Source organism: Musa acuminata, chromosome BXJ2-9 (genome assembly GCF_036884655.1).
Source record: "Musa acuminata AAA Group cultivar baxijiao chromosome BXJ2-9, Cavendish_Baxijiao_AAA, whole genome shotgun sequence".
NCBI classification, from domain to species: domain Eukaryota; kingdom Viridiplantae; phylum Streptophyta; class Magnoliopsida; order Zingiberales; family Musaceae; genus Musa; species Musa acuminata.
In genome coordinates, this window is record NC_088346.1 from 48,489,588 (window position 1) to 48,510,150 (window position 20,563).

General features: G+C 39.5%; 4 protein-coding genes across 6 annotated transcripts; 2 read left to right on the forward strand and 2 right to left on the reverse strand.

Moving 5' to 3' along the window:
• Positions 1-217: 217 nt before the first annotated feature.
• Positions 218-4,898, reverse strand: LOC103999297 (palmitoyl-acyl carrier protein thioesterase, chloroplastic). Its single transcript, XM_009421018.3, has 7 exons — positions 4,723-4,898; positions 3,438-3,945; positions 3,229-3,362; positions 2,271-2,384; positions 1,938-2,109; positions 1,774-1,842; positions 218-869 (listed from the first exon to the last, which is right to left on the reverse strand). The coding sequence occupies exons 2-7, from the start codon at positions 3,942-3,944 to the stop codon at positions 606-608; spliced, it is 1,260 nt and encodes a 419-aa protein (XP_009419293.2). The 5' UTR covers position 3,945; positions 4,723-4,898; the 3' UTR covers positions 218-605.
• A 1,896-nt stretch (positions 4,899-6,794) lies between these two features.
• LOC135580979 (uncharacterized) lies at positions 6,795-10,892 on the forward strand. 3 transcript variants are annotated; one of them, XM_065127115.1, is made up of 4 exons: positions 6,795-7,033; positions 7,177-7,592; positions 9,785-10,037; positions 10,273-10,892. In XM_065127115.1, the coding sequence occupies exons 2-4, from the start codon at positions 7,284-7,286 to the stop codon at positions 10,653-10,655; spliced, it is 945 nt and encodes a 314-aa protein (XP_064983187.1). In that variant the 5' UTR covers positions 6,795-7,033; positions 7,177-7,283; the 3' UTR covers positions 10,656-10,892. The 3 variants fall into 3 exon arrangements, with proteins under 3 accessions (XP_064983187.1, XP_009419296.2, XP_009419295.2); XM_009421021.3 differs by having other exon boundaries at positions 6,808-7,033; positions 7,278-7,592; XM_009421020.3 differs by having other exon boundaries at positions 6,809-7,028.
• Positions 10,893-11,850: 958 nt separating this feature from the next.
• On the reverse strand, positions 11,851-13,833 carry LOC103999449 (glycine-rich cell wall structural protein 1-like). The gene has a single exon (XM_009421202.2). The coding sequence runs from the start codon at positions 13,831-13,833 to the stop codon at positions 11,851-11,853; it is 1,983 nt and encodes a 660-aa protein (XP_009419477.2).
• Positions 13,834-17,960: 4,127 nt separating this feature from the next.
• LOC135621875 (multiprotein-bridging factor 1c-like) lies at positions 17,961-18,642 on the forward strand. The gene has a single exon (XM_065123484.1). It carries the CDS (start codon positions 18,043-18,045, stop codon positions 18,460-18,462), a length of 420 nt encoding a protein of 139 aa, XP_064979556.1. The 5' UTR covers positions 17,961-18,042; the 3' UTR covers positions 18,463-18,642.
• The last annotated feature ends 1,921 nt before the right edge of the window (positions 18,643-20,563 follow it).

The window sequence follows — 20,563 nt, forward strand, 5'->3', positions numbered from 1 at the left end:
TAAGTCAGCCAAGGACCTCGACCTCGACGGCAGCTACATCATCGACGAGTCCTCCAAAACACGACCGACGCCATCTACGCGGTGGGAGCCGGCTAGCCAATGATATATAAACAGGACATGCAGCTCTATTCTGGACACATGATCCACAGCCAAGCATAAGAACAACTGTCAGAAAAAGGCTCAGACAAAAAAAGATGGCCAATCAAGACACAAAGAGTAGACAAACGAGGAGGAGATCTGTGCACAAACAGTATCCACCTTTTCACCATTTAGTCACGGCAACAGTATAATGCAAATTAACAGGCGAATTGGTAGGTCTATTACAATGACAATTTGATCGCAGCGTAGTCAAACAGCACCGTAACAAGGCAATGAATTTACAGAAAGCGATCAAAGATCATGTCAATTACTAAAATGGCAAGCATAAATGAACTGCAAGTATATAAGTGAAGCCTTTAAAGTGAATCGGAAGAAGAAGACATCACCGACGACTCTGTACAGTTGAGGAAGATATTAACCGAATGAAGATATGACCACCCATCACCAGCCTGCCCCAACTGAGAATGAAATGTAATTTCTTACTAACTGCAGCATACTTGCATGAACTACAAACTGGAATTGGCCCCCATGTTTCCAGGACCATTGGCGTGCTTGTGCTTCGGCTTCCACTCTGTGCGTCCTCTCACAATCTCAGCCCCACATTCCAGCCGCAGCAGATGCTGGCACTCGATGCCATCGCCCTGTATGCCATCAGGGCTAGTGGATACAGCGGTGAGGGATTGCAAGACGCTATCCCTCCCACATTCCCTCCTGTATTCCAGAGTCATGCTGGCAAGCTGATGGTTCTCAAGAATTGAGATGGGAGCACTCTGTAATAAAAGGCAAAAGAAGGATGAGGCCACCGTTAAAAATTATCAATCATATCATCCCCTACCTGCAACAGGTTCACTAAATGCAATGTAATAATACAGCTTGTTTCATGAACAAGAATAATAAACTGGTCAATACTTGCAGTGACAACAATGCTGGAAGGGAATGTTCAGGCAGGACAGCACAAACCACAAAGACAACAACCATCAAAGATCCAAGGGCCAGAAGCCATGTGCCAACTCATCAGTCTTTCCATCAAAAAAGTTGAGGCATTAAACAATTCAGAAGAGGCTCCATAAATTGTAGAAAGTGACATTGTCTTCACCAAAGCAAATTAGTACAAGGTCAAGTAATTTATTGTTTACGGTTTTGAAGATATCTCAGACTATATAACAATGATGAGTGGTGAAGGAACAGGATGATGCAGCATGGAGTAAGGATCAATACCACGTAGACAGATCTTCATAGCTATGTCTATAGCATCAAGCATCTCCCTGATGGAGGACTTAATATAACCACCAGCATGAGCAACAGAGAGAATTTGCAAGACAACTTTTTAATGTATGGTTATCATATTCCTTAAACATTACTTGAGTTATTTGATCATTTCAAATCATTTTTAACAACCACAACAAGCAAATGAATAAAAGAATTAAGGGCTATGAATTCAAATTAACGATCTGATCATTGTCAATCTATCAAATGTTAAAGGCAATTAACTAAAGGAAAATGATCCCAAGTTAATTGATTTCATGTCTATTTTGTATTTCCAGGACCATATCATTTGTGTGGTAACAGCAACATTGACTTCCCAATTTCTCATATGAATTGCATAAACTTCAAGTGGAAATTTTTTGTTTAAAAAAAATCAGGAAATTTGAGTTCATAGGGAACTAAAATCACCTCAAGAATCCAGCCAATATACTTGACATTATTCACATGTTGATTGACATCCAAATCGGCCCATCGAGGCTGCAAAAAAAGGTGTAGATTTATAGTATCAAGTATCAACATGAAAATGGAAAATTTGCAATAATAAGTGGTGAACATGTAGATCTAAAGCTTACAGTCAAACCCCTTCGGACATGATTGGCAGTACCATCTTCAAGCTTTGGTAGCTTTCTTTTATCCTCTTCCACAATAGGAGCTTTCACCATAAAATAAGGCTCTATCTCTGCTCTAACTTCCTCTGGCATTTTGGACAAACGTCTACTGTGTTTGTTCATCATTACCCAGACGCTGCATGTGATGACCAAAGTGGAAAAGATTTAGATAATAATAGGTGGCATGACATTGACAAACAAGAATGAAAATGCAGGTAGATGTGATTCTGTTCAGATAATCAATCCTCGATTCACTCCCAGATTGAATGTCAAACGTAAGGAAAGACTAGCACCAACCTGCTGGCTCTCAGTATAGTTTGACCTGTCCGATAGTCACGAACATACCAATCTCGGCGCATCCCATTTCTCCCAGAAGCACCAACCCATGTGTCTACTTCAACAATATCTCCCCTGGACAAATTGAAGATACAAATTGAAATTAACAGCTTAGAATCAACTGTTTTGACAAGAAAAATAGAAAGTTAACAGCAGATGACATGTTCTACAAGAAAACACCGAAAGTCAAGGCTATGAATTTGACTAAAGCAACTAGGTCAAGAAGGTACAGAAGTTCCAAGTCCAGTATCTATCAAGATTGTGGTCATGACTAGACAAATCCATATCTTTACTTTTTTTGGTGTAAGGACAACCCATAATGAGCACCTTCTTGTTGACCAATGGCAAAGTTTGAGCAACTTAGCAAAATCATGCTGGTGGAATTCAGAGATGTACTAGCATTCAAAACATAACAAGTTTCACGAAGCATAAACTATATAGTTGTGGATCCCATCAGTGACCTGTCCAGTATCTGCATAAATTCAGAATAGCCAAAACTTAACAGCTTATCCAGTGACAACAGAGAACAAAGCATCTAACGTGCCAAAACTGCATCAAGATCCTAGTTATGGCTTATAACACCATTGACAATAAGCATTACTATTTTGTCTAACAATAAAAAAAAAAAAGTTTCATTTTTTTAAATAGCATTTTACCTGCATCTACAACAGATAACTTCATCTTAGTCACAGACCATATTAGACAAAGCTTAAAAAACGAACAAAGTTGTTTAATGACTTATTCTAGGGTATATATAGAATATCAGAAAATTGGAAAAATTAACAGCGAGCTGAGTGCAGGACCATATATTTATTTGTACAATTACAGAATTTCTCAAAACATTCAACCTGACCAGTGATAAGAAAAGAATTGTAAATTTTACTAGTACTTTGTTCAAGAACATGAATAATTGTTTTACCAGGAAGGATACTGTTCTACGACAATCTGCATCTTCGTGACAACCCAAATCAAGTTATTCTTACTCATCTCAGGTGTCGAACCAAATCCATCACCCAGTAGACCAACACTCCTTACATGGTTAAGTGCTGTTTCCTGCAAGGATGTAATGGTGTGAATGATGAAGGGTGAAGGCGTCCACAGTGTTCACAGCAGGAATTTTTTACGTACCTGTAAGTGATTCATTAAAGTTTCTATAGAAGCTGTTCGATCTGCCCCTATCTCATATGACCTAATGGAAAAGTTCTGCCTGAAAACCATCCCATCCTGAACAATCTTGCCAAGCCCAAATGCATCAGCAAGCATATCAGGTCGCTTGGGCTTCCAATCAAGCAGCGTCAACTGCTTCTCAGCTGCTAAGAAAATGGTTGTTATGGCAGCAAACAGAAAGCTCCAGTCAGGCAATTGGTTGTAGAATGTCCTTGGGACTGAAGCAACTTCTTCTTCATCAGCCTTATGCTCTTTGGTTTTCAGGTCAACCTTTGTACCATTGATCTTAGGAAGGGTTTGTGCTTGCGCCTTAATCTCCATTGCGCCTGAGGATGAATTAGGTTTGGCAACGATACCCTGAATGCCCAAACTTCGAGGGCCATCACCAATGCTCTTCGATGCTTGAGCTAAGACAGTGGAAGAGGAAGATGGAACAGGGAAGAAGGCCGCCGCCACGGATGCAACCATACTGTCAATTATAGACCGCAAATGACTGTTAGTAGGACCAAAAGCACACTTGTTTTGTCAAAATCGTGACAAAGTCAAGTTCTACGCGGAGACTAGCAGTTCTATAAAATCAGCTCATAATAAACTATCTTTCTCAAAATTATCAAAACACATGATTTTTATCAAATATTCTCTATTATTTAGTGATGAACACCAAACAGTATATCTAAAATGACACATTCTTCCTTGGCATCGGTAAATAACTTCATATAACCACAGTAAAAAACATGAAGGCACAATGAAACAACCAAGTTTAGTTACACATTGGAACAAACAAACAAACAAAATTAAGCAAACGCCTTCATTATCTCCATGATCAGATATCAAGAGATCCCAACATTATATTTGCTCTTTTAAGACTGACAAATCCCTACCTCAAACAAACACTCCATTTAAGCCCCCAAAAAAAATCGATTCAGAAAAGCTCTCGTGCGGTCAATCCTACAAAAAGCTCCCTAAAAACTACAGAAGCCCCCGATAACGATGACAAGCTAAGCTGGAACATCAACAAACAAAATGTTGTTCGGAAAGAGAACGATGTGACGACGACGACGACAACAACAGTGTGAAAAGCCCTTCGAATTTTTAGTCAGATCCCACTTAACCCCAAACACGATAACGACAAGAATCAGCAACAGAACCATCGGCAGCCATAATAACACCAAACGATATCCAAATGGAGATAGGAAACAACAGAAATGGAGATCAGAAAAAGACGGATCCGGCCGGCGATTGGTACCTTCAAAGGACGAAGAGCAAATCGAAGTTCCAACCTCGGTCGCCGATCCACAGCGAGTTTCCTCTCTCGCCCTCGTCTCTCCAAGTTTCTCCTGGTGTCGGGTTTCGGCTTCTATCTAGGCGAGAGACCTCTCTGATGTTTCCTTTCTCCTCCTCGCAGTGTCCCTCTCCCGAAGCCTCCGGTCATACGAGCGGAGAGCGAAGTGGGCGATACTTATAACCCCTATCTTTCCTCCAACGTCGCCCCCGCATAGGACCGTACCGTGGATGATACGTTCACGCTTCCGCACATGCTATCTTTTATGCGACTTCTTAATCTGCCGTTCATTACATCGTCGGAACCCATCTAGTCCACCCAAATGGTTTTAGACGCCAGTTTTGATTTATCAGGAAGCGATGCTTCTGGACGTCGTTGACTGTCAAACTGACCAAAAAGACTATAATATACATGAGAGTGAGACAAAAGAGGAAAGACAAGTGAAAATAAATGCATTGAGATGGGGGTATTTACGGAAATTAGTGAGCACACCGTTAGAGACTAAATGGATGCCGTGGGCGACGGGTGTGGTTTCACCGCCCGGTGCAGAGAGCGAGACAGAATACTTTTTCAGCTCTTGTTTCCTTTTACGGAGTAATCAAAATCTGACATAAATTTTATCCTTTTTCATGTAAAACCAAATAATTCTATTTTGTACGTCTGGTTATCTTCCTTTGACTTACCTTCTTGGTTGACTTTTTTTATTTTATTTCACGATGATTTTCCTGAATTAGATGTTTAAGCCTCGATTACATCATACAAGCAAAAATTAAAACCCCTACTCACTTCGATTAAGCAACATAATATATTCTATTGTAAGTTTGGTTTGACTTCAACTAATTGACAGTTTCATGCGGCGAGTGGGGAGAGCCAGAGGGAGACCCACAGACTGATGCATGTTGGAGGAATCCAGCGCTTTATACTGGTGGGCCACCACATCTCGGTGCCAAATAAGGTGTGTGGTCATCTTTGAGCCACACGTAAGAAGGACGGACGCGTTTCCTCTGCTGCAGCTGCATGCAACCACACAAAAATGAATGAGAAAAACGAACCCAAAAAAGGAAAAAAGCTTTTTCTATTTAAAAAAAATTAATTTTAATTCGTTATATTTAAAATTCAACAGCTAATATCTCTTTTTGGTGTTAGGTTGCAGAGAGAGAACCACGAGTGCTTTAAACAGGACGGTCCTAAAGCGCATGGTAGGTGGAACAACCGTCATGGTTCTCACACCCTTCACCGTGTGTTGATATAAAATGTCATGAATTTAATTAAAATTATTTAAATCATGAGATATTTTTACATTATCTATTTATAAAAGATTAATCTAATTGTAATCTCGTTTATGTCCTGAAGAATCTACGGGTCTGAGAGACAATATGCTCTATTCATTGATCGTAAAAAAGAAAAGAAATGAGCACTGATCAGAAACCCAACTCGACCGTCACTGAGGTGACGAATAGTCGACGTGGCAATTGACTGTACAAGTATTATTTTTCCCACATCACATGAGCTTAAATTGATTGAGATTTTAAATAAATAATCTTGCAACAATAATAAGAAATCCATCTTTATAAGCATATATGTTTTATAATATAATTTTTATTTTTTTATTATATTAAAAGTATATATATATATATATATATATATATAATCATTAACGATGGATTATTAGCAGAACAAACTCTGTTCATCACTTGGGCAATTCTGAACGTGATGGCTTAAATGTACCGCGGGAATACGTTAAGTAAAGGCATTCCAAGGCCATCCGGGAACCGGAGCCGTTGGTTTTCAGCCACTCGCCGCGTGGCGTCTGTTAACCGCTTCGTACCTCGCTAACAATATAAAGAAACTTCCTCTCCTGTCGTCGATGAGGCAGTGTTCGTTAGAAAAATACCTGCTTTTTCTTTGGTGACAAACATGCGGTCTCGTGGGACCCGTATGAGCATCTACCGGTCGTAGCTCAGGTAAGAGAACAGGGCAACTTCGAAAGCGTGAGGTTAATATATAATTGTTCGAAGACGTTATCCGTTTGCCCTAATCTCACTCTCTCTCTCTCTCTCTCTGCGCCATTCCGCCCATTGCGCGTCCTCTGTCTCTCTCTCTCGAGCTCTAGCCTCGAAACCCTAGAAATCGATCCGCTCCCTTCCGAAACCTAGGACTTGGTTATCGTAATCCTCTCTCTCACCTTCACATCGTAGATTTTCTTAGTTGATCACCCATCGGCGGCTCTCGCAATTTCAACCTTCTCCCGATCCTTTCTTCCTCGAACAGTAAGGTTTGCTCTCCTGTTTTGATCCTCGAAGTCCCTCCAAAGATTTCGGTTCTGTGATCCATCCGATCAGAACTTACTGCTAAAGTTCGAATCATTTGTTAATTTGTACATCAAAATCATTTGTTCATTGATTTGTTTTGCAACAGGTAATCTAGGCTTGGGGCTGTTGAATCAGTGACATTTGATGGCTTTGTTGAATTGAGGTGGTTTATCAAGATACGCTGGATCTGTCTTGGCGTTTCGATAGGGAGAGATGGTTGGAGGTGGAAGCAGGAGGGACGATGGGCCTTTGAAAATTAGCAGCACCAACGTTTTTGCAGCGCTCGAGACTCTTAAGAAGAAAAAGAAATCGAACAAGGAGTTGAAGAGCAAGGGATCGTCCAAGAGCGGGGCGAAGGAATCGGAGCCACAGGTGTTTTGGGCACCAACGCCACTGACGGCGAAATCTTGGGCCGACGTTGATGATGACGATGATTACTTTGCGACCACAGCACCACCCCAGACTGTTTGGGGCTTGTCGGAGCAACAGCAGAACAAGGAAGCTGTGACAGCAGTCGAGGAGGTTTGTATGCCATACATACTTGTTTGTCTATGGCTAAATAGTTTGATGATTAATGTTTGTATATTTTGATTTAATTTTGAAGTTGCTGGCTCTGCAGTGGTTTCTTCAACCTAACGATGTGATTTGTTGATGAATTTGATTTTGGATTAGTTCAGTATGTTTGTTTGAATTATGAATTTCACAATAGTTCAATAAAATATGGTTGAATTATGAATTCCTATTGAGGTTTTTTAATACATACTATTGTATTGCTTAAATTAATGGAAGACTGACTGCCACTGAAAACTTTCTCGGGTTTAGTTTTTGTTGCCTATGTGCTTTAGTATCTATTCTGCTAGTATGTTCTTTTGTTTCTGCATGATGTACTCCATGTGTTATTGTCTTGAGCACACAAATTTATTCTTTTTGTTTTTTTCTGATTAAATGTAGATCCCATGTTTCTTATCTAGCCACTTGAGTTGTGTGATATATTAAATTTCATTAACAGTTTTGTTAGTTTGCTAACAGATTCTTTTTAGTTGACATTGTCAGATATTTTGATTTATAACTGGACTTGTTCAGTCTGTTCTAAATTTCTAATGCTCAAGTAGTGTTTTTATATGATACATAATCATGTATCATATGATAGAAGCATGCATCTCCAATCACGACAGATAGTTTTTTGGAAAATTCTTTTTCGAACAACTAAATATATGGTTTTTTACATATTTCAATGGTGGCAACATATCCATGTAATCGGTCACAATTAGTTGAGACTTACAGCTTTATTGTTGTTGTTATTGTTTGTCTTTTTTGAGCAACCGTACCTCTGTTTGTATGTGAACATGTCAAAATATATTGATGTCCTATATGTGTGTTCATTCACGCAGGCACGCACCTTAGATGCTGCAGATTTTATGTTTAGCAATTTGTAATGTTGGACAACCTTACCTCTGTTGTTGACCCATTCATTGTGGTATTAATGCTTAGTGCAAATTTTGATAAAGTAGTTCTATATGAACATTATTTAACAATCATCTGTTTTTCAACCTCTGATTTTATTCCTAATTGTAATAACTAGGCTTCTTTCAGATAATGATTCATCGCTTCAACATGGTACAACAAGGTGCACACGCATGCACCTTTATTAAATTTCTAGGTTCATGGAATGTGTGGCTCTAATTTTTATCTGAAGTATGATGCATGTTCAGTTTAGTTGTGTGTCGAAAAATGTTGTTCTTTTCTTTTGCAATTACACAATTTCTACCATTTTAACAAGTTACTTGGATATAATGGAATTGTATCAAAATTTTTGGTATTCACCTTTTGATGCTTTAGATGATTCTTTTTCTTTTCATATCCTGACACTGATCACAACTTACTTGAATGAGACTTGTGGTCGTCAGTGCCTTTATAGCCTTTTTAACCAAGAATTCTCATGGTGTACTAATTTCACTGCAAAGTTATTTTCCATAGTATCTCAATCTATAAATTAATGCTCATCCATGTGCCTGTAAGATGTTCTAATTCAATCTATACTTGTCAGTGTTAAGATTAACTAGGTACAAACCTAATTTGAGCGGATTTATGTTCCAAGCAGAATGAGTATTGTGGTTTTTTTTTCTCTCTTTTTGGTTCTTCAGTTACCATGTGGCTTATCTCCTTGCACGTAAGGAATGATTTGTTCTGAGGAATGAGAATTTTTAGCATAATTTTGTGGAGTTGTTATCAAGGTAGTATTTATGAAACTTTGAGTTCCTTTCTTTGATCAAGTACTGTTTACTGGATCTACTGCTTATTCTAATATGAGCATCATTTACATATAAGTTGTTCCATAACATGTCAAAGTTATGCTTTAACAAACTCATTAATAATTTTTATATAATATTATACATCTTGTCCTTCCGATTAATTTGCATTGCTTGCTCTAAAGGAACTTGGCCTTTTACTAAAACTTATTTTGTTTCCTATGAAAATTTTAGTTTGGGTCTAAATTCTCCTATATTCTCATTTGTGCAGATGCTTGATTTAAGTTTGGATATAAATTTAGTGTCTCAGGAGTATCTTTGTGCATAGTGTTCAATAACAGTTTGTGCATAGTTCGATTTAAGTATGCTGGATTTCACCATGCTTCAAGATCTTGTGCTTAATGTTCAATACCAAAAATTGTTTTTGGACCTTCAAGATTTATTGTATCGTATGGAGTTGTTTAGGAAAGTGAAAGTGAGGAAGATGGTCTCGACATCGGTGATGATGATGTTGAGGAGGAACCTGAAAATGAAACTGAGGTCGCTGTTGCAAATGAACCAAAAATGGAGAAACCTGTTCCGGTACCTCCCAAAGATGCAGAACGGCAACTGTCAAAGAAGGAGCTTAAGAAAAAAGAAATGGCAGAACTTGATGCACTTCTACATGAGCTTGGCATTTCTGGCAAAGATAGTGATGTTGCACAAGATGAGACAAACGGTACCACTTTTACCTGTTACAGAATAATATATTGGCAGTTTTATTATATATGCAATCACTTCATGCATAAAATATGTATTTATATATGTATGTATATACATATTGTCGTTATTGTTTTCTCATTTAACATGCATATAGCCTTATGTATTCTAGTGGGTACATATAGTCTTATGTATTCTACCTGTAAAAAATGTGTATCTTCATCTAAAATGGCCTCGATCAATCATATGTTCAGACAAGAAACAACATGAGCAAAGTGGTGATGGAGAGAAAAAGGAAAACACTGGTGCTCCTTCAGAAAGCAAAGCTTCAAAGAGGAAGAAGGCCAAAAAAGAAAAATCTTCCAAGGACACCAAAGAACAAGAGGAACAGCTCGCAGATCTCAATAATAACAAGAACTCAGGTGAGGTGGTGGCTGAACCTGAAGAGGAGGATACATCTGCAGTTGATGTGAAGGAGAGGCTAAAGAAGGCGACTTCCACTAAGAAGAAAAAATCGAACAAGGAGATGGATGCTGCTGCAAAAGCTGCTGCAGTCGAGGCAGCTGCAAGGAGTGCCAGGCTTGCTGCTGCAAAGAAGAAAGAGAAGAGCCACTACAATCAACAACCAGCACGGTAATGTTTGTTTTTCTTTTTTTTTTGCATGAGAAGCCCCGCATAGGTCTATATCTGTTTCCCGAACTCCAAAAATAAATATTGGGATGCCTGTAGATGACCTGATCATATCCTCTTATTCTCTTTCTGATGTTCTTCGGGTGATTCCAATTTTTTTTTTTTTATCCTTGTGTGTCATGTAACGAATCAGTTTGGTATTTTGATGATCAGAGTTATGGACATATGGTAGCTTTATTTTTTACGTCTTACTTTGCCTTCTCTTGGTTAGGGTTTCTCTTGTTGGTTCCTTAACCAATTAGCTATGATTTTGTGGATGCCAATTTTCTTTTTTGCTCTATCCCCGACATTTGTTTTGCTCTTCTGCAAATGTTACATCGGATTCAGTAGCCATGCATCTAAGTTTTGTTTATGGCAAAGTGAGATACCTACTCTTCTCTTTTAAAAGACATCTTATCAGAAATGGCATGGAAGACATTTCTTCACAGGAAAAAAAAAAAAAAGAGAAACTTCAGACTGACAATTGAACACTGTAGCTGGATAGAGATGTCTGATGAACTGCAGAAAAAGAATGGCTTGGAAAATCAAAAATTTCCAGTTTTATTGATATCTCTAGGAATCCATTGTTCAAGTAACCTGCAGCTTTATGCTATTCCATGTTATGCCGATTTGCAATTCTTGAAGCCCCAACACCACAAAGAAGAAATCTCATGGCTGGAGAACGTACATAGCAATGGCAAGCAGAGGTCGGGTAAAGCACAGTGCACAAGAAACACAGTCAAGCTAAATTTTTGCTGTATCAGATTATGTTGCAAGAATTTATTCATCTGAAAAGAAAAGGAAAAAGGAATTTTAATATTGTGAACAGTGAAGAAACAGGTTAACTAATTGGAACACGATGTCCCAATTTGTATTAATGTTTAAATTATATATATATATATATAATCATTTATTTTATTATTTTTAACTCATCCACTCATCAGACGGTTGTTAGTGGAAGCAGAGAATAAATAGGCTTTAAAGTGCTTACATATAACAATAGCAGCAGATGCAATGAAACAATGAACCACCAAAGCCGGTACTGAAGACAAACCACACGACACACCATTTAGTTAATACCTCCTCCACGTGGACTAGCCTTATTAAGCAACCAAATCCTACGTGCGAAAGCAACGTGAATTAGCACGACGCCTTTGTTCCTCTCAAGGCTTCGCAAGTTGATGAGGCTTTCCCTGCTCCAGCGAGCCGCCAGGACCACCTCCGACTGACCTGCCTCCACCGCCGATGCCCTTCCCACCACCAATTTTCCCATGGTGATGCTTTTTGCCACCTCCGCCCAATCCACCGCCTGAACCACCTCCCCCACCAAAACCACCGCCTGCGCCGCCCCCTTCACCACCTCCGGCACCAAAGGCGCCATCTGCTTCCCCGTCACCACCGAATCCACCGCCAGCACCACCGCCGATGCCCCAACCGCCACCAGCTCCACCACCAAAGCCACCTCCTCCACCTAGTCCACCTTCTGCGCCACCACTAATACCGCCACCTCCGCCAAACCCACCACCTCCACCAATGCCGCCACCACCCGCAATTCCAACTCCAGCCCCAGCACCTCCTCCAAACCCGCCGCCTACACCACCACCCCCACCGATGCCTCCTCCAACATCACCACCACCTCCACTGATGCCGCCACCACCCGCAATTCCAACTCCAGCCCCTGCACCTCCTCCAAACCCGCCGCCTACACCACCACCCCCACCGATGCCTCCTCCAACACCACCACCACCTCCACCGATGCCGCCACCCCCCGCAATTCCAACTCCAGCCCCAGCACCTCCTCCAAACCCGCCGCCTACACCTCCACCCCCACCGATGCCTCCTCCAACACCACCACCTCCACCAATGCCGCCACCACCCGCCATTCCAACTCCAGCCCCAGCACCTCCTCCGATCCCGCCACCGACACCACCTCCGCCGAAGCCACCACCTCCGCCGATGCCCCCGCCAAGTCCACCACCTCCTCCAATTCCGCCGCCTCCACCAGCCCCGCCACCTCCACCGATGCCACCACCAATTCCTCCATCTCCTCCCATGCCGCCGCCAGCTCCACCACCTCCGCCCATGCCACCGCCAACTCCGCCGATGCCTCCACCAGCTCCACCACCCCCACCGATGCCACCACCAGCTCCACCACCTCCACCGATGCCACCACCAGCTCCACCACCTCCACCGATGCCACCACCAGCTCCACCACCTCCACCGATGCCACCACCAACTCCACCGCCTCCTCCAATGCCTCCACCGGCTCCACCACCTACACCGCCACCTCCACCAACTCCACCGCCTCCGCCAATGCCTCCTCCGGCTCCACCACCTACACCGCCACCTCCACCGATCCCTCTCCCTCCACCAACTCCACCGCCTCCGCCAATGCCTCCACCGGCTCCACCACCTGCACCGCCACCTCCACCGATCCCTCTCCCTCCACCAACTCCACCGCCGCCGCCAATGCCTCCACCGGCTTCACCACCTGCACCGCCACCTCCACCGATCCCTCTCCCTCCACCAACTCCACCGCCTCCGCCAATGCCTCCACCGGCTCCACCACCTGTACCGCCACCTCCACCGATCCCTCTCCCTCCACCAACTCCACCGCCTCCGCCAATGCCTCCACCGGCTCCACCACCTGCACCGCCACCTCCACCGATCCCTCTCCCTCCACCAACTCCACCGCCTCCGCCAATGCCTCCACCGGCTCCACCACCTGCACCGCCACCTCCACCGATCCCTCTCCCTCCACCAACTCCACCGCCGCCGCCAATGCCTCCACCGGCTTCACCACCTGCACCGCCACCTCCACCGATCCGTCTCCCTCCACCAACTCCACCGCCTCCGCCAATGCCTCCACCGGCTCCACCACCTGCACCGCCACCTCCACCGATCCCTCTCCCTCCACCAACTCCACCGCCGCCGCCACCATGCCGTTTCCCTTTCCTAACACAATCGCTAAGCGGCCCACCACCAACACCAATCCCAGGCCAGACACCATGGCTCCCTCCCTTCCACCCTGAGCCGGAGTCAATCAAGTGGTTCTCCGAACTTGTCAACTTCTTCCCTTCCTCTCTCCCACTCCCACTCGCAACACACGCCAAAACCATCAGAAGGACCAACGCCCGCTTCGCCATTTCGTGTCGAACCAATGCAGGATCAGAAGAAAACATATGCATGCAGAATGCTACGGAGGGAGAGCCGTATAAATAGGAGGTTTCCCGCCATTAATGTGGGTAGAGAAGTTGCAGCTTTCTGGTGGTGGTTAGCAGTGGAGTTTAAATGCCGCGCCGCTGGGACTGTACGTGGACGAGGGAGCTCCCTTCTCCTCCCCGTGACTATACGTGGAATGGCCTCCCTTTCTCTCTCGTTTTGTGTCGGGAACAAGTAATCAATCAACATGCCTGCTTTCTTGGAGAAGGGAATTCAACCCGGAGATCGTGACAACAGCTGCTTGCAGTCTGGAAAGAAGGGTGGGGAAGAGAAACTTTTGGTTCTGCTGGTTTCCTCGACATTTAAAGCTGATCGCTAGTGGATGATCCGTACAAGTAATTCCTCTTTTTCTCCGATAAATTAAATGGATAAGCATATTCTGTCACTAAGAACATTATATATATATATATATATATATATATATATATATATATATATATATATATATATATATATATATATATATATATATTTGCCATGGCGTCCCAAAACAAATGTCATGGCGTCCAAGTGGGTCAATGACTTAGTTTTTGATGTGGTGCTAATACCAAGATTGACGTACTTCCCTTGTGAATGTTAATGTGCTAACGATGGTTTGTCACATTTCAAGATTGCTTATGATGGATGAGTGCCTTAATCATCTTTATCTTTTTTTCATGATGATATATTTTTGAATGTACTTGCTAATCTATCTAGTAAACTCTTTATTAGAAAACCATGACAAGATCCCACGATTAAAACCGTCTTCACTGTTTATCCTTTACCCTTTACGTAAAAAAAATAAAGAATATATAATTATACATATTGATAAGGGCAAAAATGATAACGCGCCACGTCAGTCACGCCAGCTGGACGCACTGCTCGAGGAAGCAGGCATTAATGCCAACTTAAAGTGCACCCTCACTCACCGTACCCAGACGATCTCATCGTCTGACCCCCCACGATCGACCGAGGCAGGAGAAGGCGTCAACCGAGGCTCGTCATACCCTGCGGAAGCTCGGCCCTCCACGCAACGCCCACGACGACGTCAGACGCCATCAGAGGTACGGCCCTGCTTCGGCAGGAGGGCACGTCAGGTAACATCAAACTCATCTATAAATACCCCGGAGTTCTAAACGAACGGGGGAGACTTCTTCACTAGAAAAGCTCCCACTCCACATCGCTGACTCGATCGTCGGAGGGGTCGAGCGGAGCTTCCGACCCGACCTGTGTGCAGGAATAAAGGCGAGGTTGCCTCTTCCCCAACGTTGCAGCGGAGCTCTCCCTGACGAGACACCCAGATCACCACGACCGGCCACCCCGACGGCCCCGAGGAACGCTACGCCGGATCCCCATGCATTCGGGCCCGAACCAAGCCGCGTCGGCCCCCGAGGCCACGACTAAAAAAGTTATTTACCATAAAATACTATTTATTATTGTTGGAATGATTAATTAGAAACAAAATATACCTTTTAGAATTAAATATTTTTTTTATTTCTTATATTGCTTTTTCTTTTCTTCGATATATAACTTGTAAATTGAAATTAATCTAAGAAAACCTATAATCTCATGCTCTCTAAAAAAAGGGGGGATTTGGTGCATAAAGAATATCAAAAAAAATAATAGGGCTGATTATAGATTATCTCATGTAGTTAGATCGTTTTAGTATCTCGATTCTTAGACTTTAAATTTTATATTATAATCTCTATAATTATGAAAGTGAAAGATCTAACTTCATTTACCCTAATATTATCGGCTTTTATCGATGGAAGCAAAAAAATATAGGCAAAAAGATAATTTCAAGGTTTCAATTATGCATTCGATGATGGCAGACGACGATGCTACTAGGGGCCGTAGGTGACTATTATGGAAGAGGAGAAAGTGCGATCATGAGAGGTGAGACAAACAGAGAGGAGGAAGAGGATGACGCATATGTCGACGCTCTGCATTTACATTAGTGTCGTTTGATAATTACGTCGGAACCGACACAAATGTAGAGCAGTGAAAAGACCACTCGACATTTGCATCAACATTGATATAGATGCAAAGCGATGTCGTTCTGCATCTGTGTTAGCATCAACAACAATGCGAGGAAGGACAGTGTTGCTCTGTATCGATGCAAATGTGGATGATGAGCAATCCTTTCATCGCTCTGCATTTATATTGGCGTCATTCGGCATCTGTGTTAATGTTGCTCGGTAACTGTGTCAGTATTTGTGTCGTTATCTTCCTCTTCTCTCTTTATCTCACCTCTCGTTATCGCTCTCCCTTCTTCTTTATAATAGTCACTCACGGTCTTCAACAGGACAATCGTTTGTCACCAATGAAATCGTAATTGGGACATTAAAATTACTTATTTACTTATCATTTTAATACTTCTGTTAGTAAAACTAACGATGTTAGGATAAATGAAGCTAGATACTTCACTTTAATAACTATGGAGATTCTAATATAAATTTTTTAAGTATAGAGATCAGAATTTTAGAAATGTTTAACTATAATAATAATATATAATTAGCCCAAAATAATAACTTAAATCATTATTAATAAACATAAATCAAGAAATAATTGATGTAAGTTTTACATGATTAACACACCAGATCAAAATTTTTCCATGTATGATCAAATACAATATTATTTAAACTACCTTATTCAACTATAAATCTTTATATACATCCTTGGCGTGCATGTCCAAAAATTTTTCTTATATTTTTTAGGTCTACTAGAAGGTATCCATAGCATTATTATTATTATTATTATTATTATTATTATTAGTATTATTATTATTATTATTATTATTATTATTCCTTCACAAGATGATTTTTCTATAATTAAATTTTTTTATCATCCAAGAATATTGATTGAATAGAGAACAAACTAATAGCCACTGCAAGGAGAATTTTCATCTTAATAACCTTAGCAACCTCTTTGCTTGATCTCCAAGCTTGGAAAATCATAATCAGATAGAAGTAGAGCTATGAAACCATAAAATGGTGACTTGGAAGCTTCATGAGAACCTCTTCCTGTTGCATCATAATACATAGGCAAAGATTGCAGTGTCTCTTTATATTTAAATTAACAACGGATCAATGGTAATTAGATTAATAGTTAGTTATTTTTAATTTTTTAATATTTATTTTTTTTAAAAAAAATATTAAGATTTCTATACTTACGAAAGTGAAACATTTAATCCCGTTACTTCAATAAAATAATTTTATTTTATTTTTAATCTTATAAAATTATCTCTTTAATCATCGTAATATAATTTTTAAAAATATTATAAGGATCGTAATGCAAAAAGTAGTTAATTGTAAGGGTAATATGTAATTAGCCTATGACAAATCAATCTGATTGAGATAATTACGTATGTTTCTTAATATTTTTATATAAAAATAATATTAAAGATAAAACTTAGATTCCAAAATCATATGAGATTTTTGACACATAGATCCAATGTAAAATAATCCATGAATTAAAATGCATCGATTTTTTCTAATTTCTGAACATATTGCTCATTGATTAGTCTTTGATTTGAAAATCGACGATTCAAATTTATCAAATTTGAAATCAAACTCAAATCGATTATATATCATTTCGATTTCAAATCTGATTTAATAATTTCGGTTTTGATTCTACTACGATTTCGATTTTAATTTCGATTCCGATTCCAAACCAAAAATATTTTTTTTTAATTTTATTTTTTTTTATATAATAAAATATAATTTACAATAGCATAATATGTAAATATTATTTAATAAAACATAATTTTTTTAAAAAAATATTAGATTATATATATATATATATATTAATTTTTTTTATAAAAAAATATTTCTTCGATTAGTTACTTATTGATTAAAGAGACAGATTCACCATTGGAAGAAATTAGATTTGAATCGTCTGCCATCAGCCACTCGTTGGCCACAAGAGACGGAACGGGAAGGTTCTGGAACCAACTCGTCCACCTCCAAAGGCAGTCAAGCATCAGATAACCCGCTCCCCAAGAAACCACGGGAACCTTCTGGACCGCCATATCTCTCTCTGTCTCTCTCTATATATATATAAATATCCAACCGGCCTACAGAAAGAAGTATTGGAATCGTTCTTCAGACCTCCTCTCCGTTGATCGATCCTCGAAGAAGATGCCGAGCCGATAGATGGGCAACCTGACGCAAGACTGGGAGCCGGTGGTGCTGAGCCGGCGCAAGCCCCGGGCCGTCGAGCTCAAGGACCCCAAGGCCGTGAACCAGGCCATCCGCGCCGGGGCGGCGGTGGAGGCGGTGAAGAAGTTCGAGGCGGGGACGAACAAGAAGGCTGCGGGGCCGGCGGTGTACGCGCGGAAGCTGGACGAGACGACGGAGCCGGCGGCGCTGGAACGGGTGGGGGTGGAGGTGCGGCACGCGATCCAGCGGGCGCGGCTGGCGAAGAAGATGAGCCAGGCGGAGCTGGCGAAGCTGATCAACGAGCGGGCGCAGGTGGTCGGGGACTACGAGAGCGGCCGGGCGGTGCCTAACCAGGCCGTCCTTGCCAAGCTGGAGAAGGTGCTCGACGTCAAGCTCCGGGGAAAGCTCAAGTGAGGCATCGGAGATGGATCAAGATTGTGAATACTTAGTGTAGTAGTAGTGTATGGTCTTCTTCTCTGTTTTGCGGTTTGATGTGTACTTTTGATGGCCTATCGATCAACTATGCCAGTTTGGTGCATCAGCTTCTCTTTGGAATGCAGAAATAAATGGGCAAAGCATTCAGCTGTTCTGCTACGCTCGTCAATCACCTACAGCTTAATTTCTATGAATTATCATCTATTAACACCAACCATTGTACTCTGTATCTCTATCTAAGCTGAAACAAAATCCAAAGCTAAAAATTTACCTCGATCATGATCTATGGAAATATGACTATATATATATATATATATATATATATATATATATATTCATGTAATATTTTATACTAATACTACTAGTATGCTAAGCTAAATAAATTTAAGAGATAATTTGATAGAAATATTAAAAATAATTAAATTCGATAAGCGTGATGAATTTTAGGGATGAGGATCAACATTTTAATATTTTTGTTAGATTCCTATATAATAATGAATCAGTGGGAATAAAGATAAATAATAATCTATTCAAGAGGTTATTCTTTCTCGAATCAATAAAAAATTTGATAAAAATAAATAATAAAATAATATTAATAAACTCGTATAGAATGTTAATATCACTATTGATTAACTTATAGAACAACTAAAAGAATAGTTAAAATTAATGGATTGGAGTGTTGTTTGAAAAATCATTGAGTTATCTAATAATTATAAAAAAAATTATTGTAAATTAGTATTTAAGATTAAATATAACTTAAAGGATAATATTAAATGACATGAAGTTAGACGTGTAGTCAAAAGTTTTACTATCCATAGTAAAATATTTTTTTTATTTTTAAATTGACTTATTAATAATCATTATGACATTAATAGCTTATTATAATTTTGAGTTACATCATGGACATGAATAATTTTTTTATGGGATGAGAAAATTTATATAAAACAACGATGCAAAAAGAGGAAAAGAAAGTTTAACTTATAAACTTAAAAAAAATTATTTATGACCTCAAATAGACTTCTATATAATGATATATCAAGTTCTATGATACTATTATTTTATTCAAATTTAAATAAAATATTATTGATCAATATTTATATTTGAATATGAGTGGGAATAATTTTATTATATTAGTTTGTGAATTATATTTTTACTTACGAATAGTGATATTGGTTTATTGAATGAGATCAAGATATTTCTTATAAAAAAATTAAGATAATTAATATGGATGAGACAACTTACGTACTTCCTTTGAGATATTTAGGGATATATATCAAAGATTATGTAACTATCTCATAAAAAATATATTGATCGAATCTTTGAGAAATTTGGTATGTAATTTTATTCAACTAATGATATACCTATAAACATAGGTGAAAATTTTAATCAAAGCCGATGTATTAAGAATGATTTGGAAAATATTTTTTATAAGAACATGTTCTTTAAATACGTTAGATTGTAAGGTCTTAGTAAATTGATCAATAATCAATATAATGAAACTTAGATTCTCAATAAAATGACTTCCAACTGTACGCTCGTAAAATATATTTTTTATTTGATTCTTTTCTAAATTATTCTTAAGACATGTTTCATTATGAACCTAAGTTTTATTGAAAACCTAAGTTTCATTATATTGATTATTGATCCATTTACTAAGATCTTATAGGCTAAGGTATTTAAAGAACATGTTCTTATAATTGGGTTCATTAACAATCCATAAAAGATATAGTGATGTATATTTAGTAAATATCATAATTAATATTTTTATTTATATAATTAAAACTATTTATTCATATTTATATATGTACATATTATGATTGAATATGATATTATAAGAGATATTATGAATTGCATTAGAAAAGACTTAATGTATTATTATTTTATTAAATAAAATTTATCTTATTTATTATATATATTTTTTATATCTTACCAATTAATGAGTTAAGTGAGAGAATGTTAGATCATGTGACTCTGTTTAATTGGATAAGATATATTATATTTTTAATTAAATTTTGATTAGGATTATTGATTAATAGAAAAGAAGTTCAATTATGATAGTGTTCTTTATTGGAGATGACCT

Excerpts from the sequence above, each read along its gene's own strand:
- LOC103999297 (XM_009421018.3), bottom strand. The coding sequence starts at position 3,944 with ATGGTTGCATCCGTGGCGGCGGCCTTCTTCCCTGTTCCATCTTCCTCT. Across the intron at positions 2,385-3,228 it reads GTAGAACAGTATCCTTCCTG|GGGAGATATTGTTGAAGTAG; the intron begins GTAAAACAATTA and ends CAATTTGTCCAG. Across the intron at positions 870-1,773 it reads ATATTGGCTGGATTCTTGAG|AGTGCTCCCATCTCAATTCT; the intron begins GTGATTTTAGTT and ends CTTTTATTACAG.
- LOC135580979 (XM_065127115.1), top strand. The coding sequence starts at position 7,284 with ATGGTTGGAGGTGGAAGCAGGAGGGACGATGGGCCTTTGAAAATTAGC. Across the intron at positions 7,593-9,784 it reads CTGTGACAGCAGTCGAGGAG|GAAAGTGAAAGTGAGGAAGA; the intron begins GTTTGTATGCCA and ends GGAGTTGTTTAG. Across the intron at positions 10,038-10,272 it reads TGCACAAGATGAGACAAACG|ACAAGAAACAACATGAGCAA; the intron begins GTACCACTTTTA and ends TCATATGTTCAG.
- LOC103999449 (XM_009421202.2), bottom strand. The coding sequence starts at position 13,833 with ATGGCGAAGCGGGCGTTGGTCCTTCTGATGGTTTTGGCGTGTGTTGCG.
- LOC135621875 (XM_065123484.1), top strand. The coding sequence starts at position 18,043 with ATGGGCAACCTGACGCAAGACTGGGAGCCGGTGGTGCTGAGCCGGCGC.